At 30.0% G+C, this 18738-nt stretch overlaps 2 protein-coding genes across 5 annotated transcripts; both read right to left on the bottom strand.

Moving 5' to 3' along the window:
• Positions 1-4291: 4291 nt before the first annotated feature.
• On the bottom strand, positions 4292-5488 carry LOC106770045 (MATH domain and coiled-coil domain-containing protein At3g58270-like). The gene is made up of 3 exons (XM_014655866.1): positions 5367-5488; positions 5131-5282; positions 4292-5043 (listed from the first exon to the last, which is right to left on the bottom strand). Exons 1-3 carry the CDS (start codon positions 5486-5488, stop codon positions 4292-4294), a joined length of 1026 nt encoding a protein of 341 aa, XP_014511352.1.
• Positions 5489-8485: 2997 nt separating this feature from the next.
• LOC106771673 lies at positions 8486-12364 on the bottom strand. 4 transcript variants are annotated; one of them, XM_014657673.2, is made up of 3 exons: positions 12123-12303; positions 9725-9828; positions 8486-9393 (listed from the first exon to the last, which is right to left on the bottom strand). In XM_014657673.2, exon 3 carries the CDS (start codon positions 9255-9257, stop codon positions 8649-8651), a length of 609 nt encoding a protein of 202 aa, XP_014513159.1. In that variant the 5' UTR covers positions 9258-9393; positions 9725-9828; positions 12123-12303; the 3' UTR covers positions 8486-8648. The 4 variants fall into 4 exon arrangements, 3 of the variants coding, with proteins under 3 accessions (XP_014513159.1, XP_014513160.1, XP_022641297.1); XR_002669418.1 differs by lacking the exon at positions 8486-9393 and adding an exon at positions 12312-12364 and having other exon boundaries at positions 9412-9828; positions 12123-12185; XM_014657674.2 differs by lacking the exon at positions 9725-9828.
• Between the last annotated feature and the right edge of the window lie 6374 nt (positions 12365-18738).

The following is an 18738-nucleotide window of genomic DNA, read 5'->3' on the forward strand; positions in this document are numbered from 1 at the left end:
CCATTTGGGATAATTTGTACTACATGTCAATAACAGTAATAAACAAGTAAAGGTTGGATTTTGAAGTATTAAGGAAAAACAAACATATAAAAAAAGGTAAATGAGAAAAACACATTAGAAGCTAAATGATTTGATTCTTCAAGGAATATAAAAACACATCCAAATGAGAGTCGTCGTGTGAAATTATGAAATTGCTAGAAGAACAGTTTCATTCACCTAAGAAAATAACATTCAAACATCAACATGAGAGATAAGTGCGGAATATACCTTTTATTATATTTTTTTGGTTATTGAGCTGATTAATCAGAATGAGTTTGAAATTTAATTTTTCCCATCCATGAGGCATAGTAGCAACAGCAGAATCCAAATAAATTGACAAACAGTCCGTAGTATTCCCTCTTGTAAATATAAGAATCCTCCTAAAAGCAAAGTTACCAAACTTAATGAGAAAAAAAAAAAAGGATGAAATGGTATGAAAGAGAAACATGTACCGTACGCAGTAATTTAATAAAGCACCATATGTGGCCATGGAGAGAAAACGTATCCGCGTAAAAGTGTACGGTGGAAAAGTTCCTAATGGTCAATGTAAACTTGTCAAACATTTCAATACTTGTATTCTGGTTCTCCATTTCAATAACTTGTAAGCTTCAACCGTAGCACTAACAAAAAAAAACAATTTGGTTTTTAGTTAGGAAGATCAAACGATTAAGTATCCATGATAAACAAACATTTTCAATAACCTTTAATTCTGTTTAGCACGGTCTCTCCCAACGTCTGTTCCTCAAGTTTTTGCCAAGAAATAGTGGATTAGGGTTATCTTTTTAAACTCTCCTCCTTGATGTAGTTCTCTAGAGTTTCAACCCTAACACTGATTTATATAACCCTAGATATTACCTATGCCCATTTATTCTAGCCTTCTAAATCTATCTCCCTATCTTCTTCAAATATTTCCGTTAAGATCCTACACTTGCCTCTAATATGTAATGGACAAACTAATAAGGTCACCCTTCCTGTCAGTATACCCTAGAATAAAAGGAAAACCTTCTTTTAAAAACATTTTTTTAACAATTTTTTGATAATGCGTGACAACTTGTAATTAATCCATTTTAAATATTTTTTAAATATAAATTCAAATAGACCAATAAAATGGTGATACGTGTTCCGTTGTAAAAAAAATTGTGAAAATATCATTGTTTAGAATAAAAGGACCTCTCTCTCTCTTAAGCCATGCACGAGAAAAGACTCCTTCTCACTTATCATTGGTTGATCTAACTACGGCCCCACTTTTCTATTCTTCCATTCACAAAATACAGGATATAATATTTTAACAATATTTTTTTAACAACATTCTTTAACAACTTTTTAACAATTATTTTCTTTATCTGTTTAAATTTATTTTTAAAAAAATATTTGAAATAAACCAATAACATGAATTGTAAAAAAAAAAAAAATGTAATTCCGAAATATAATGACATTAAGGTAAATCATATATGCCTAAGGAAATAACGAAAAGATAACAGAAGAATCCTACCCATGCAAATATTATACCAACAGATCTTATTGGCTAATTTCTCCCTCTCTGGGACCCACAATAAAAGTAATTAAAAGAAGGAAAATTCTCTTCCTCTTGATCATCCACGTACATTCACCACCAATCAAAAGAAAAAAACTAAGAAGCTATGCAAGAGTGAGAGTAAGGTTCGACCACAGATAACATTGCATATGGGGCTCAAATTAATTCAATTACACCACATCCATTTCGTTTGAATAACAACACTAAGACCTGAATTTAAATTCTATCATAAGCAGTTTCGATAATTAAATATAAATTAATGTTAGTTAATTTTTCATTCACCTTCTTAACACTTCAACACCCAATAACACACCCATCATAATTCTATAATCTTAGAAAATAAAATAAAAAATATTTTTCATTTTATCCAAGTTTTACATTTCTTCTAAACTCAATTTGTTCTATTAATATTTCCGCATAATTTTAATGTATAAATTTTGTTGTAGTTTCAAAGACATTGATTTTAAGTTTTCTTTATTTATTATGGTTGTGATATTCAAGTGTTAGTTTAAAATTCATCTTGGGTAAAAATAAGAAAATTTAGCAAATATAACGATAAATATTCATAAATTCATATTGTTTTCAACTTTTGATTGAGGATAATATCAATTTCTTATGTGAGAGTTAGATTGATATTACATTTAAAAAAAATAATTGTTTAATACGAGAATATCAGTCATATACTTACATAATCAATCATTTCGATACTTTGTTTCCATAATTTTTTTTGATTAATCTTAAAATATCATATTACATATAAATCCAAATTCCAATTAACATCGTTATATCTTTGAATATAATGGAAAACCCACAATTTTCAATATCATAATATATAACATTTTGCAAATTATGAAAAGTTTTATAGAATTGAAAACTTTATCTATAATATTTAATGACACAAATATTAATTGATTTTAAAAGTCACATTAGGGAAACTCACATTTAAAAAAATCTATATAAATAAAGTAATCTATACTAAACTTTTGCTTTATGATAGGAATAAATAAAAAAATATTTTGTAACAGAAATATTACTTTCAAATTTTTCATAAATGGTTAAAATAATTGTCTACATATCCCACATAAAATTGTAATAGCATATTAATTTTAAATATGTAATGACTAATGGATCTTTTAAAAAACAATCACCAAAAAGATATAATATCAATCTAACTCTTACATAAGAAATTGATATTATCGTCAATCAAAATTTGAAGACAATGTGAGTTTATGAATATTTATAGTTATATTTGCTAAATTTTCTTATTTTTAGTCAAGATGAATTTTAAACTAACACTTTGATATCACAACAATAACAAATAAAGAAAACTTAAAATCAATGTCTTTGAAACTACAACAAAATTTATACATTAAAATTATGCAAAAATATTAATAGAACAAATTGAGTTTAGAAGAAAGATTGAATAGAAACTTAAAATCTTAATTAGACACTACGATAAAATAGACTGTTAACTAAAAGATAGAATACACATAATATTTTGTATTAATTCACTTAAATTCACGAACTACATAATATTTTTAATTATTATGTATACTAGAATTGTCAATATCACAATCATATTCAAATATTTACCTCTGAACACTTCGTAAACAAATACATAATACATATACAATGAACTTTTTAACAAATTTACTGTCCTCCATATCCTAACTCATCATCTAAATTACATTCTACAACGCCTTCAGCTATTTTAGTAAATTCTTTTCTTGTTATTTCAAGATTTTATTTCTATCATTTTTTCTTTGAGCATCTTTATTTCCTTTTCTAAAGCAGACACCTTATTTCCCTTCTTTTTCACTTGAACACTTCTCTCCACGTAGTTTTTCATGTCCAAGGCTAATTGAACATGGTGTTGCAACTAAGTCAAATCAAAATTGAATGTTTCAAGTTCTTCATAAAATTTGGAGATTATTACATACATCTCCATCCATATCTTTCATCTTTTTAGTCTTAAAGAAAATGTAGAACTCTATCCAAAGCTGTGAATGTTCATTCAACATACCTAACGGTTCTCTTCTTTTAACCATTAACAAGCAAAGGATGTTGTAAACATACACACTTTTTCTAACCTTAAACTTGTGTGTTTGATCTACTTGATTATATTTCAACTTATCAATCTATATAAATCTATTGTTAGGCTTATAAAGTTCATATGAATTGTACAAAATTCTAAACAATTATTTTGAAATAATAACATTATATTCATTTGAAACATATATTACTATCGTAAAAAGGAAATTTATATATTTAAAAAAATATAAAAAATAATGTAAAAAAAATTATGTATTAAAATATTTTTTTTCATCTCTTTAGCATGATAAGTGTTTTATTTCCTTAAAAAAAAAAACATACCAAAACTCACTCAATCACTACATGGAGGAGATTTTATATGCATTTGGACCTGAAATGCTATATATATATATATATATGTATGCATCATTAAATAAATATATATATATATATATGAACCCTTAAATATCAATTTCATACTCTTGTTCTATTAAGGAAGATTAATACATAGTAGCATCTATTCAACACAATAAATATAATATACTCAATAACAAAATTATCATAGCCAATCAGGTTAAACATGTTCAACATAAAAAATCACATCGATAATTAGAAGAACATCTAAATGTTGATATACTTAACAAGAAAACATGTCCACTACAATAAATTATTTGGCAAACAACTTAATCATGAATTATGGTTTACCATATATGTGAGTTGAGCATCCAAATCACATTCTTCAAAACCTTCTTTTGCTTGAACCAAGTCTCTTCTTGTTATTTCTAAATTTACCTTTGCTTCAATCATCTTTGTCGTCAAATTCTTTATTTCTTTCTCTAAAACAGCCACATCATTCTCCAAAGTAATTACATTCTCCTCCCATCTTTTCACATTAAAAACTTTCTCAACACAAGTTTTCATATCCAATGCAGATTGTACATGAGGTTTCAGCCATGACAAATCAAATCCACATATCTCTAATTCCTCCCATAAAGTTTGGAGATGATTGCAAGCATCATCGTCCATGTCTCTTACTTTTTTAATGTTGAGAAAATAAAGAACTCTACCAAGTGCTGTAAATGCCCATTCAGTAAATTTTTTACTATTCTTCTTCTTGCTATCAATAAGAGAAGGATATCGTGAACAAACTTCTTCCAAAAGAGGAATAAAGTCTTTCTCCACTTTTCCTATGCCCCTAAAATCCACGACCTCACCAGGTGAGTTTGAGATCATTTTCTTGGTTGAAAAATTCTCCTCCGTGTTTTGGACAAGCTTATTATCAATGTTCCTCAATGATTCTCCTTGTTTCTCATGATCTGACTTATAAACCGATATATGAAGTTCAACTATACAAATATCATTCACGATGAATCCATCAGCAGAGGCGTAAATTGCACGCGAATGGTCATTCCTTGGATTGAAGGTGGTGTGACTAATTCCTGACAAATTCATGCACCAAGAGTGAGTTGTGTATCGAGTTTAAAACAAAGTAATATGATTATCATAAGTCTAATTGTGAAATTTACCTTTTATTATATTCCTAGTGGGGTTTAGCTGATTAATCAGAATGAATTTTAAATTTGCAAATTTTCCACATCCAGGAGGCCAACCACTAACAGAATCCAAAATAATTGACAAATACAACTTCTCTGTTGCAGCTCGAATGATACGAATCCCCCTAAAGACAAAGAAACCAAACTTAATGAGAAAAATCATAAGAAAAAGCAACATGAAGATTATGTATAATAATTCAATCAAGAACCATGTATAGCCATCGACAGTAAACGTTTTCAAATATTCTTTCTGACAAACGTATGACGGGAAGTTTGTTAGGGTCCATGTAAACATCTGAAACACTTTATCCTTTGTATTCTGATTCTTCATTGCGGAAGCTTGTAAGCTTCAACCGTAGCACTGACAAAAGCACAAAATGTTGGTTTTCACTTAAGAAGATCAAACGATTGGGTATCTATGGGAAACGAACATCTACGATGGTTGAGTTCACAAAGAACTTCAATAATATCACACTTACAAAAATTTTATAAACTTTTGATAAGGGATTTGAAAGTTGATGTACATTTATACATATGAAAATTTAAGTAATATTGGATTACGTATTAAAAAATTATTGGAAGTTGTTTTTACATTATTGAATTCTGTTTTCCAATATGCTGGAAATTGAACCACAACAAGATAACTGTAAAAGTACCAAATTTTAATAACTCTACTAAATGTATTCTTCCAGAAAAATTTATTCATTTTATTGGATGAAATATTATAATAACTTTTTTTTAACATATTCTTATTTTTTAAAATAAGTTTAGTCGTGTATTAAGATAGAATTTTGTAACAAAAATAATATAATATTATAATTAAGGTAAAAAATTAGAATCAATTATCACATTATACTCTAACCTTATATATTAACAATAAAATTTCATAATATCATATTTTTTAATGAATGAAAAGAAATAAGATTATGGTACAAGATAATAGTCATGTTATTTATAAAAAAATTAATGTACAAATATTTAATCAAAGGACTGAATTTAATATATATATATATATATATATATATATATATATATATATATATATATAACACATGTAATAATATATCACTCATGTTAACTGAGATTAGTGGGAAGTAACCTTTCAATTTCATGAACAACAATAGATATATTCAATGCATATCAACAAAGTTTAAACACTTGAGCAATCTCAAACTCCAGTAAAAATAAATGTTATAACAAACACTAACAATAGCAAAATAACTTAAAAGACTGTTATCATGAACATACAATAAGATATTATAAATGTTTAACTGATACATGTGAATGAAACTTTCCACGTCCTCAAAAATTCCATCATTTTACCATGGTGAAAACTAAAACTTAGGGAATGTTTAGTTTATTTTCCTTTGTATATATACCCTTATAATTACAAAAGTTTCACCTTGCTTGCATTCCCAATTTCTGTCGCTCATCCAAGGCAAGAAATGAAAAAATGAATTTTTGAGTGAATAGCTTTTCCAGTCTCTAATGAAAGTATCATGATACAGATAGCGAAAAGATGTCCAAGGTCCATCCAACGAATCCTTCATGACAGTTTTACAATTCATTAGAGATATTGAAATCTGAAAAAATTACAAGTTTTAATATTACCAACTAATAAAATTCATTTGTTTTGTAGTGAGTTTACTAAAAACCCCATATCATCTTATTGTTTATGAGGATGGATTTGAGAGAAATATAAATGTTTTTGCTTCTGGATATTTTAACTGATTTGAGAAGATGAATTTGAGAGAGATTCCAAAATTTCCATCCCTTATGACTCGTGAATGAAGTGATCAAGAGAGAAAAGATCATCACATGGACTTTTAAATTTTTTATCATAACTTTCACATATATCATCACACGGATCTATCTCTATAATTAGTTTTTTCTACCTCTATGTTCTCTTTATATTATGATATTTTTTTCTTCCCTGTTAAAAATCGGAATGATCAGAAAGTTGGAGAAGATTTTTCCCAAAAAAAACAAACATTTTTTACAGTAATTTTCAATTATTATGTGTCCTAAATTATCAAAATCAAATATCATGCAACACATTCACTTTCAACGGCTTTAATATCATTAATCTTCCTCTATTTTTTTATTTCAACTTGTTATTATATGTCTCTTACCAGTAATACGTAGTAGCATATTTTACAAGATTATTCGCAAGGGATTAAATTAACTCTTTTTACTTTCCTCTTTTTCTTCAACGTTTCAAGATGACAATCATAAATTCAAATCCACATTTTATACTACTACAACTTAGCGAAATACAATAAAATAAAAAATATAAATATAAAATATAAAATATAAACAAAAAGTACTGCATGACTTTCCACTATAAAAATTAATTTGAAGTCTAAAAAAGAAATTAAGGTGAAATGAATAATGGTCTCAACACGTGTGTAATATATTTAAGTTTTAAAAACTCCTATAATTATTATATGATTTGGGTTTTAAACCTGAACTTAACTTCTCCAAATTGATTTAAAAGTATTTTAAATTTATTTTTATTGTTTTGATAAGATAATACAAAGTTCTGAGATTTGTTTTAGAATTTATGTATTCAAAGAGCCCTTTGTCTTAATGATTTTGTTTCTCACTACAGTTTAGCAATATCATTTATCATATATTTCATAAATTGTAATGGAACGATATTCAATTAACATAATAAAATAGATGTTTATATATGGAAAATAAATAGAAGTTTTGACAGAATATAACTCATGTTAACTGAGATTAGTATAACAATTCAATTTCATGAACACAAAAAAATATAGGATGCAACATAAAATAAACACATAAATGAACACTTAAATATCAATTTCATTCTCTGGTTCTGTTTAATGAAAGATTAAACACATAGTAGCAACTATTAAACACATAATAGATATAATTATACTAGATAATAAAGTTATCATATGCAATACATTTTTCATATCACATCCTACAAAACCTTATTTCACCATGTATCTCCTGGTTATTTTTACATGTAATTGTTTTATAAAACTCCCTAATGACATGATAAATTAATCCATTGTTATTATTACATCAGCGATTGACTTTATAATTAACACCTATACTAAAAGTGGCAATAGGAAAAACATTTAGATAGTCTTCCAAAATTAGATTAACGCTGAAATCACGATTAATTTGAAAAGAGATAATCAATCCAATTTGAAATTTGGAAACATGGTGCTTCTCCTCATAATTTGGTATGAGCACAAAAGATAATTGAGATTAATGAGACAGTAACAGTTTCATTTCATGAACAACACAAGAAATATACTATGCATCATAAAATAAACACAAAAACGAACCCATAATTATAAATTCAATATTCTGTTTCTGTTTAATGAAGATTACCCACAGAAGAAGCAGCTACTATTACTAAATGAACATAATTATACTAGAAAATAAAGTTATCACATGCAATTCATGGACTTCAATAACCGAGTTCAACATCATTACTCATTAACATATGCAATTCATGGTTTTCCATAACCGAGTTCAGAGTCCAAATCACAGTTTTCAAAGTCTTCTTTTGCTTTCACCAATTCTCTTCTTGTTATTTCAAGATTTACTTCAGCTTCAATCATCTTTGTCCTCATATCCTTTGTTTTCTCCTCTAAAGAAGTCACCTTCTCTTCCAACCTTTTCACCTCAAGAATTCTCCCCACACGAGTTTTCATGTCTAAGGCAGATTGAACATGAGGTCTCAGCCATGACAAATCAAATCCAAAGGTCTCAAGTTCCTCCCATAAAGTTTGGAGATGATTGCAAGCATCATCGTCCATGTCTCCCACCTTTTTAGTGTTGAGAAAATAAAGAACTCTACCCAAAGCTGTTAAAGTCCATTCAATAAATCTTTGACTTCTCCACTTCTCACTATTCAGAAGTGAGGGATATCGTGAACAAACATCTTCCAATAGAGGAATAAAATCTTTTTCTATTTTTCCTATACTCCTAAAATCCACCACCTCACCAAATGATGAGGTTGACATCATTTCCATGGATGAACGATTCTCAATGCTTTCAACAAGCTTATTGTTAATGTTCCTATCTGATACATCAATTTGTTTCTCATGCTCTAGCATATGAACCAATATATGAGTTTCAATTATACAAGTATCATTTAAAATAACCCGCGACTAGAGTCACAAAGTTCACCCAAAGATATGTAAGAAGGGAATCCCCTGTCACCCTCCTTTGACTTGAACGTATGTCTACTTTCTGACAAATTCATACATCAAAAGTCAGCTAGATATCAAGTTTAAAACAAATTCATACGATCTTCAAATAAATATATATTGATAAAATATTACAAATAAGACTTCAAACAAAATACTTATTGTGACATCCCAATTTTATACTTCATGCAGGTATAAAAATTAAGACGTCAACATAGATGATAATAGAAAGCAGTTGGAATAATAATATAGCAGATAAGGTGCTAAGAAATTAAGATTAAGGATTACAGTAATCTGGAATGTAGAAGAAATTTCAAAACGTGGAATACTAAAGTACTTCAAAATATAAGAACTGAAATTGTTCAGATACATACTGGAATTGTTCAGATACATGGAAAGCTATGAGATTCCTAGAAAGACTAAGAAGTTGTTTCCTCATTCCCCTCCAGGACATTCTCCACTGAGGCCTCATTCTCCTCTGCTCACATCCAAGTGGATGATCATCGCAAAAGAAAAAACAGGCAATAAACACAAACACAAACAAGCAAGGGTGAGCTAATTATATAAATAAACAACATGTGACAGATTAAGCATGTNATCATATAGGAGTGAATTGAAAACAAANCAGTTTAGGAAACACAACCTAAGCATGTTATTTTCTAGACTTGACTCGTCCGGACTTTAAAACAATAGTTGGGCTATGGTGAGTCTTGCACCCGTGGTGACTTATGAAACTTGGGTTCCCCACCCTGCCACACTCACGAGGTTAGTCCGTTCCGGGCCTTGAGGCATACTGGGAGCCCCTAAGACTAAGGACCTCCTGCTACTTCTTACCACATGGTTCAACCTCTCTAAGTGAGTTTGATTGACCATTGAAGCGTCAGAATGACTCCTAAGGCTGAGCCCCTACTTTCATTTTAAAACACTAAGAATCTCACCGAGAGATTCTACACAGATGGAACTTAGTTTACCACTTGGATCGTACTTTCATCACTTTGTAATCATATACTTTTTGCCAAAATCGACATATACATAATCTCAACAATATACATTACTCACCAATCACAAGTTATAAAAATAACATCTCCCTAATTTAATATAAGTTAATCAATACCATAATCTTTTATAATTTATTTCCAATGCCTAAACCCCTGTACACTCAAATATATAAAACCATGTTTCTTTCCATTATATTATAATAGTTATATTAAACCATAATTCTAGTCTAATATTTATATCAAACCATTACGTAAACATTTCTAATTAAGTCAACATTCATAGTATAATATTTTAATATTCTATCATACGTACCTATTAGTTATATATATAAAACTATATTATATTAATAGAAATTAATATCATGTACATATACAAATTTAATATGTAACTAATATATTAATATTATTTATTAAGTGTCCTGCACCTTTTATATATAATAGTATATTATATTAACAAAATTTACTTTCATGACATTCCTGTTTTTCTTTCTTTTTAATATTTTATTTTATTTACTCATTCTTTTAGCAAAGTGGGTCTATCCTATCTTTCCTACCTATCCATTTTACAAACATAACATGGCAAAAGAATTTCCACACCCTGGACGTGCCTTACGGAGGCAAACATTCATATTTTCTTTTCTATATTAATTTATATATCCAAGAAAGAAAATTTTTCCAAAACCTAATAAAAGCAAAACGTCCCTCCCTCTCTGCAACAAAACAACCACTGCTCTTCCACTATTTATTAAAATGTTATGTTCATTTAAGATCACAATTCTCTCCTTCTTCTAATCTTTTCCCACTATAAAATCACTAACCAATGTTTCCAGCACCACTCTTTTTCTTTCCTGCCACCCACACGTCTTCTTCTTTTCTCTTTCTTGCATACTAACATTGTTCCCTTCTATACCCACAACTCTCTCTTCATTTTATTTTATTAAACCCACACAGAGCAACACTCCTTCTCTATCAATATCATCCTAATAAACTCCCCATCCAATGCATATCTGAAACTGTTTATTTACACCCAAAACCTACTCATCCTTACAATTCAAACAAGAAAGGAAATATAAAAAAAATCCACAAACAGAGATACTCCTTTTTCCCCTCTCATTCCTTTTTCTGTCAATGGCCATAGCACTCTTTGCCTCAGAAAAACAGTAAACCATTTTAAAGAAATTAAACATCTTTCTCTCTCCCGTGTTATTCTTTCAGACTCTCATCCGTTTACTAACTTTACATTTCATCCTCTATCCAACCAAATTTAACACTTCCTTTACACTTTACAAAACCAACCCCAATTCTTTCAAACCCTTCTTACATCCCAATTGGTCAGCGGAGAAAAATCAATCACATTCAATAACTCATTCCGAAACAGAGTATATTCATCAACAATACACAAGAAATCATTCACAGGTTCATCATTTGTGCAATCCAGTTCATACCAAAACCAAATACGTAAAACAGTGACAACACAATCCCAACCGAACATCATATTTTTAAATTCAATCATACATGAAACACTAAAACAGATTTAACCAAAAATAATTAACTCCCCTTATCTGACTTTCTCAAAAAAACTAATTGAAGATGCCCTAACAGGAACCCACTCAGTGTTTGCTTACAAAACCTACAAATCACCCAATTCGTGATAGAACATAGCGCTTAGAGCTCGAATAGAGTGGAAGGAAAAACGTACAAGGCACATGAACCCAACAAAGTTGCAGGCCCTAGATTCTAGAACAGTGAAAGAAAAAGGGAAAAGGGGACTTACCGATCGGGATAGAAAATTGTTCGGTTCAAAATGAAACTTTTGTCGCCGCGATCGTTTAGGCACCTTCAAATTAAAATTTAAACAGTTCAGTGTTTGGATCTTTTAGAGAGAAGGTAGAGCAATTATTTAGGAAAAAAAAGGATTTTTGTTTAGAGAGAGAAAAGAAAAAGCAGAAATTAAAAGTCTGACTTTTGAGAAAGGACCCTTAAGGTCAGGTTCCCTTAATCTGGGCCTGACTCAACTAGGGCCAATAGTCCTTTTTATTTATTCAGGCTCTTACACTTATACCCCATTGATCTATTAAATATATATTATTTTTTATAAATAAATGGTGTGGAAGACATTTTGTGGACGCCTTTACCCAATGTAATATAACTTAATAATATTTTATGATGTCTACTTCTTAAGTAAAATGGTTTTTACATTATTCAATTCTGTGTTTTCCAATATTCTAGAAATTGAACCACACCAGGATAACTGTAAAAGTCACAAATTTTAATAACTCTATTTAATGTAGTCTTTTAGAAAAAATTATTCGCTATGTAATATTGATATCACTTTTTTATAACCTATTCTTATTTTTTAAAATAAGTTTAGTCACGTATTAAGATATATTCAATTTTACAACAAATATAAAATGATAATATAATTAATGTACATAATAAGAGCAAGTTGTCATTTTATTGTAACCATAATTTCACAATCTCATATTTTTTAATCAATGAAAAGAAATAAGACGATGGAACAAGATAATAGTCATATTCATGAAAAAAATTAAACTACAAATATGTAATTAAAGGACTCGAAAATTAATTAAAAAATATATATATAACACATGTTATAATAAAAGATAAATGCTAATGTGTGATAATAAATACTTTAAGAAATGTTTTGGGGAAACTTTTATATTAGTTCATGTGAAAAATTTCCTATAGGTAGAATAGTTTAAAAAAAAGAGAATTTATTCATGTGCACTCAAAATTCATTAATTAATTCTTCTGTCACGTGTTAAAATCTAATATATAGGAGACCCTCTCAACAACCAAAAACAAGTCATTAGTCGCAACATTATTGTAGTAGTGTATGTGTTGTAACAATTTTCATTTATTATGTACACTGTAATTGTGAATGTGCACCATTATAGATTGTTTTCCTGTTTTAGATATTTTTGAACTTATTAACCTAAGCAGGCTATATTTATTTTCCACTCTAGACCCTTTTACTATTTAACTACAATTTTCTAGAAGTTAAATTTTCATCATGTTTTTTCTGATTTTGCAAGTTGTTTGAAGAATCAAACTTTTAGCCGCATATTTATTCTTATTGCGATTCAAAATATAGATCTTCAGATAAGTATCAATATTTAAGTGGATTTGAGGATCATGATATATGTTCTTGAGATCTGAAAAAAAAATCACTTATAAAAGATGGTTAGACATATAAGTTGGTAGGAAAGTTTGAATTGAGTAAAAAAAATAGTATGAGAGAGTATATTTCTTAATGAAATATCATACATATTTAAATGGTATTTGAACATCATGACTTATGTTATGTGATAAAAACATACAATATTAATATGATATCAAGTAATATCAAAATAACATTTTATCATATACATTATAATTAGTCTAATAATAATAATAATAATAATGTTATACCTTATCTGATTTGATCGCATGTATTGTTAATATATAAATATTTATACTAATAAATATATCTTGGAATATCTTAAGCCAAGAGCACTTGGTTTTGTGTCCAATTCATCTTTAAGTGTTAGAGTTATGTTGTAGGTGATGTGTGGGAAACTCCATGATGGAGTGAGTGACCACCCATGGTCATAACACTAAGCTAGGCCAAGTGCTGCAGTATTTTGTGCAAAAAAAGGATGGTAATCGTTTACAAAGCCTGGTATTATAAACGATTACGCGTGTCTTTTTGCAGTTCTGCACATCCTGTTGCACTGAAGGAACCACCTGTGGTAACCTGGGTGACCACTGGTGACATTGTGTGTTTTTTAGGCCAAGAGCACTTGGTTTTGTGTCCAATTCATGTTTAAGTGTGAGACTTTGTTTTTAGATGATGAAGGATAAACTTTGTAATTTTTTAAGCCAATCACATTGCTTTTTCATTGACAAATTAACTCTGAATGATTTCATTACAATAACATCATGTCCAACATAACTTTAATAGAAATACAGTCATCCAATAACATATGTCATATTTTTGACCTCCATAACATAATGTTATCTATTACAGTCCTCCATAACATACTATTACAGTAATCCATTAAAGTCAATCACATTGTGACCTACACAACAAAATATAAATGAAACCATATGTAATATTATGCACTAAGGGTCTGGTTGTTTGGATGATGATGATGTTTGGTTAGTTGGCGGAACAAATTTGTGGAGGATGGCCTCCACATCGGCATTGTTTTCTGCCCACATCGGAAGTTGAATGACAGGTTTTGGCGTTTCCTTCATGAGGTCAACTGATGGAGGACATATTTCTAGTGGGAAAACCTTCACTACGTTGCGGTGAACGATATTCAAGTAGTGGTTCGTCCCAAATGCACTGAAGGAATGAACCTAATTCAACACTACCAAATATAAGTACTCTATGAATATGAAATTAATATAACAAACCACAAGAAAGGTTATTTGTACTAAAATTGTAAATGAAGTACTGAATGATTGGTTTACAAGATTGAGTATCATGACTGAGCGAACTCGAATATTATCTCCAAATTGAGGATCCTCAAGAACTTTATGGTGCAATGAAGCCTTCCTGGTAGCGGATGGGTCCTGCTCACATTCAGTGAATCATTAATTTTTTTTTTTTTATAAAAAGTTGTACATTGTAAAAAATAATACCTTTATAGTCAAAAACATGTCTCCTAGACCATTGGGCTTGCACTCCTTTACTAAGCAAGCAACACATGGAACCCATAAGGGGTCCAAAACAACTGCTCAACCAAAACAAATCTAATGTAAACAGAACAGCAAATAAACAACAAACCCAGAAGGGGTCCAACCACTAGTGCAGCGAAGGGAAACGACCGTGGTTCACCGCCAAACCGCGGCCTATTCCCTTAAATATTCAAAATTTAAAATTTCGCAGGGGGAATAGACCGCGGTTCCCCTCAGAACCGCGGTCTATTCCCCTGAATTTTTTTTCCTCCAAATTTCTGACTTCTCGCCAAGTCAGATCTGAAAAAAAATTGCAGGAGAATATACCGCAGTTCTGAGGGGAACCGTGGTATATTCCCCTGAAATTTTTTTCAGAACTGCTTTTCCTGATTTTTTTTTTTTTTGCAAGGGAAATATACCGCGGTTCCCCTCAGAACTGCGGTCTATTCCCCTGAATTTTTTTTCAGACTTGCTTTTGGGGAATGTCAGAATTTTGCAGAGGGAATAGGCCGCGGTTCCCCGTAGAACCGCGGCCTATACTGTCGATATAATTTCAAAAATGTCACCGCGCAATATTATGCTTCGGTTTCTATTGAACTGCGGCATAATGTTCGCGGTAAAAGATTGATTTTTTACTAGTGAACAACCCACAGAGAAACCAAAAACCAAGAACCCATGAACGCAAACCAAAGACCCATTACTCAATAACCACAAACACAATACCCTTACCACAACATCAACAACGCAAGAACGCAAACCAAATACCCAAAACCCAAGAACACAAGAACGCAAACCTAAAACTAAAAACACCAAGAACGCAAGAACCCAAGACCCCAAACGAAAAACCCAAAGCACCAACAACGCATGAACCCAAGATCCCGACAACCCAAACCAAAAACCCAACAACGCATTTACCTTGCTCGAACAAAGCTCCTTTCCCGGACTTCCCATTTCCACCAAACGGCGACAAAGGAGATCCACAAACCAAACGTCAGACGGGAAAGAGAGAGACAAAATGAAATGAAATGAAACAGGACGAAGGGTATATTTGGAAAGCCAAAATTTTTAAACTCTTCTCATTTTCGTCCCAACATTTTTTTGAAAAAAAAAAAAAAAGAAGACCAATGGCAGCTTAACACCTGTTGGTGTCAAATGTGTGTCAAAACAAGTGTGTTAAAATAACGGAATCTTTTTTTATAATATAGAAAAACAATTTTAAAAAAATAAAAAGTACTTTTAACTATGCCACCAAAGTCCCTAACGACACTAAAAGTGACTATGAGAAAGAGGTTTGGAGAATCTCTCAAATTGGATTAGATATGATTATAATTTCACAAGTTTGAAGTAAAATTAGAATTCGTTCTTAAAGTAAATGGATATATTAATTTAAAATTTGGAAACTTAGTGTTAATAAGTTTCTCCTCTTATAATTTGGTTTGAACACAAAAGTTTTAACATATACCCTTTAATATAAATGAACATGTCTACATAAATTAGAAACCAATATGTCTGAATAGATATTATATGAACACAAACCTGATTTTGACAGAAATTCTCACCTTCACAGTATAAGATATGACTACGTATAATACAATTTTTTTTTTAACTAACTATGGAGTCACAATAATATGTATTTATACTGCATATTCATCTACTGATAGAAACCTGAATGAAAATAAAAATAAATTATTATTTAAAAAATAAAAACCTAATGTAAAGCATGTGTACATCAAGTATCATATAAAAAAAATAGGGTTAAATATGTTTTTGTTCCCTTAACTTTGAAAATTGGAATTAGTTTATCTTCAAAACTTTGGCCTAATTAGTTTCTCAACTTTAGAAATGTATGAATTTATTCCTTTTAACTAAATTTTGTTATGTTTATTTGATGTTTCTAAAAGTGTAAACAATTCAAATGCTATCATGAAACGTGTTTAAAACATCAAATAAAGTTAACAAAATTTGATTAAAAGGATTAAATTCATACATTTCTAAAATTGGGAAACTAAATTAGACCAAAATTTTGAAGAGAGACTAATTATAATTTTTACTAAAAAATAAGGAACCAAAAACATATTTAACCCAAAAAATACATCCATTCACTCTTCAAATTCATATTAGAAAAAACATGGTGACGTATCTAAAAGCATATGCACAAAAACCTAATGTCACTCCTTTCACTATATCTTCTCTGCATGGATTCACAGTCATTTGCTTATGTGTAATTGACTTTGTTATTTCTCTGAAATTAGTTCTACATTGAATTTACTTTTCTATGTAATTGCTTTCATTATGCACCTCTATATTTAGTTTATCTATGTTTATTCTCATTGCTTACTGTTTTGGGAGATTGACAGATAAATGGAAAGCATTCAATAGCTATAGTTTTTTTGTGAACATGTAGTAATTGAAAGGCTTGGATGTTAATGATTTGCTGCAGCATAGGAATTATGCAGGAGGCTATCGTAGTGTAAGCTTTCTAGTATTTATGTGAGGATTTAGTCAGTAATGCAAAAGAAACATTTAAGTGTTTTTTTTCTCTGTAAAAATAGAATTTATTATTGAATATTTAGTTTTTTTTTTTATAAAAAAGAAAACCCATGGGCTGGCCCTGACCTACAGGGTTTTAGGGCTTTTTAGCCCCTGGGGCTTTTTTAATAAAGAACTTTTTTGGCCCTGTGGGCTTTTTTGGCCCCAACCCACATGGGCTAGGGCCAGGACCTATTAGAGGGGTCTAATTGACAGCTCTAGTTACTATAAATACCCAGTTCCTCACTTGTATTTGGCATTTTTGAGATTAATGAGAATTTGATTTTCTGACCTTCAGAAATAATTCTATCTTGAAAGTCATATGCTAGAGAGTCCAAAGACTCCCTCTAACCACCTTCCAAGCACACTTCCTATTTTTCATTTCTCCATTAATTTTCATGGTGCTTCTCACTCATCTACACTGAACCACTCATTCGCTGCCACTTCTTCAATGCATGCATCAGCGCTTCAGCACGTGCCATCAGTGCTTCATTTTCCATTCGCGCATTATCTCAGCTCTCCAATCACATTTTCAGAAACGCCATTTCACTCTCACACATTATCTAAAAGCATAATGTCACTATCTATAATAAGTTTCGTCTACCTCTAGGATTAGTGAATACTAAAAGATCAAGTTAAATGAACACAAGAAATATTCGAATAAAAACTTATATGAATATTAACGAAATATGCACAAAAAACTGAATTGTGTAAATAGAAAACTAAACATTGCTATTGTAAAAGNTACAAATGCTTATAAACACCCTAATATTCTTGCAGAATTTATAGCTGGACAATTAAAGAATAGAGTTTCATTTCGTAAAGCAATGAAAAAAGCTATTGAATTAACTGAACAAACAGGTACAAAAGGAGTTCAAGTACAGATTGCAGGACGTATTGATGGAAAAGAAATTGCACGTGTCGAATGGATTAGAGAAGGTAGGGTTCCGCTACAAACCATTCGAGCTAAAATTGTTAATCGCATACTAGCTGTTCAACACACTATGAATATAATATACTTGAAAACAAAATTATAATATGCAAATCAGGTCAAACAAGTTCACCATAAAAAAATAATATCCACCATTAGGAGAACATATAACCATTTATAAAGTTAAAAAGAAAACATGTCCACTACTTATAATAAATTATTCTGCATACAACATGATCATGAA

This window comes from Vigna radiata, chromosome 8, assembly GCF_000741045.1.
Source record: "Vigna radiata var. radiata cultivar VC1973A chromosome 8, Vradiata_ver6, whole genome shotgun sequence".
NCBI classification, from domain to species: Eukaryota; Viridiplantae; Streptophyta; class Magnoliopsida; order Fabales; family Fabaceae; genus Vigna; species Vigna radiata.

Coding starts and splice junctions, on each gene's coding strand:
- LOC106771673 (XM_014657674.2), bottom strand. CDS start 9,257: ATGCTAGAGCATGAGAAACAAATTGATGTATCAGATAGGAACATTAAC.
- LOC106770045 (XM_014655866.1), bottom strand. CDS start 5,488: ATGAAGAATCAGAATACAAAGGATAAAGTGTTTCAGATGTTTACATGG. Junction 5,283..5,366: donor ACTGTCGATGGCTATACATG/GTTCTTGATTGA, acceptor CTTTGTCTTTAG/GGGGATTCGTATCATTCGAG. Junction 5,044..5,130: donor CACTAGGAATATAATAAAAG/GTAAATTTCACA, acceptor TGAATTTGTCAG/GAATTAGTCACACCACCTTC.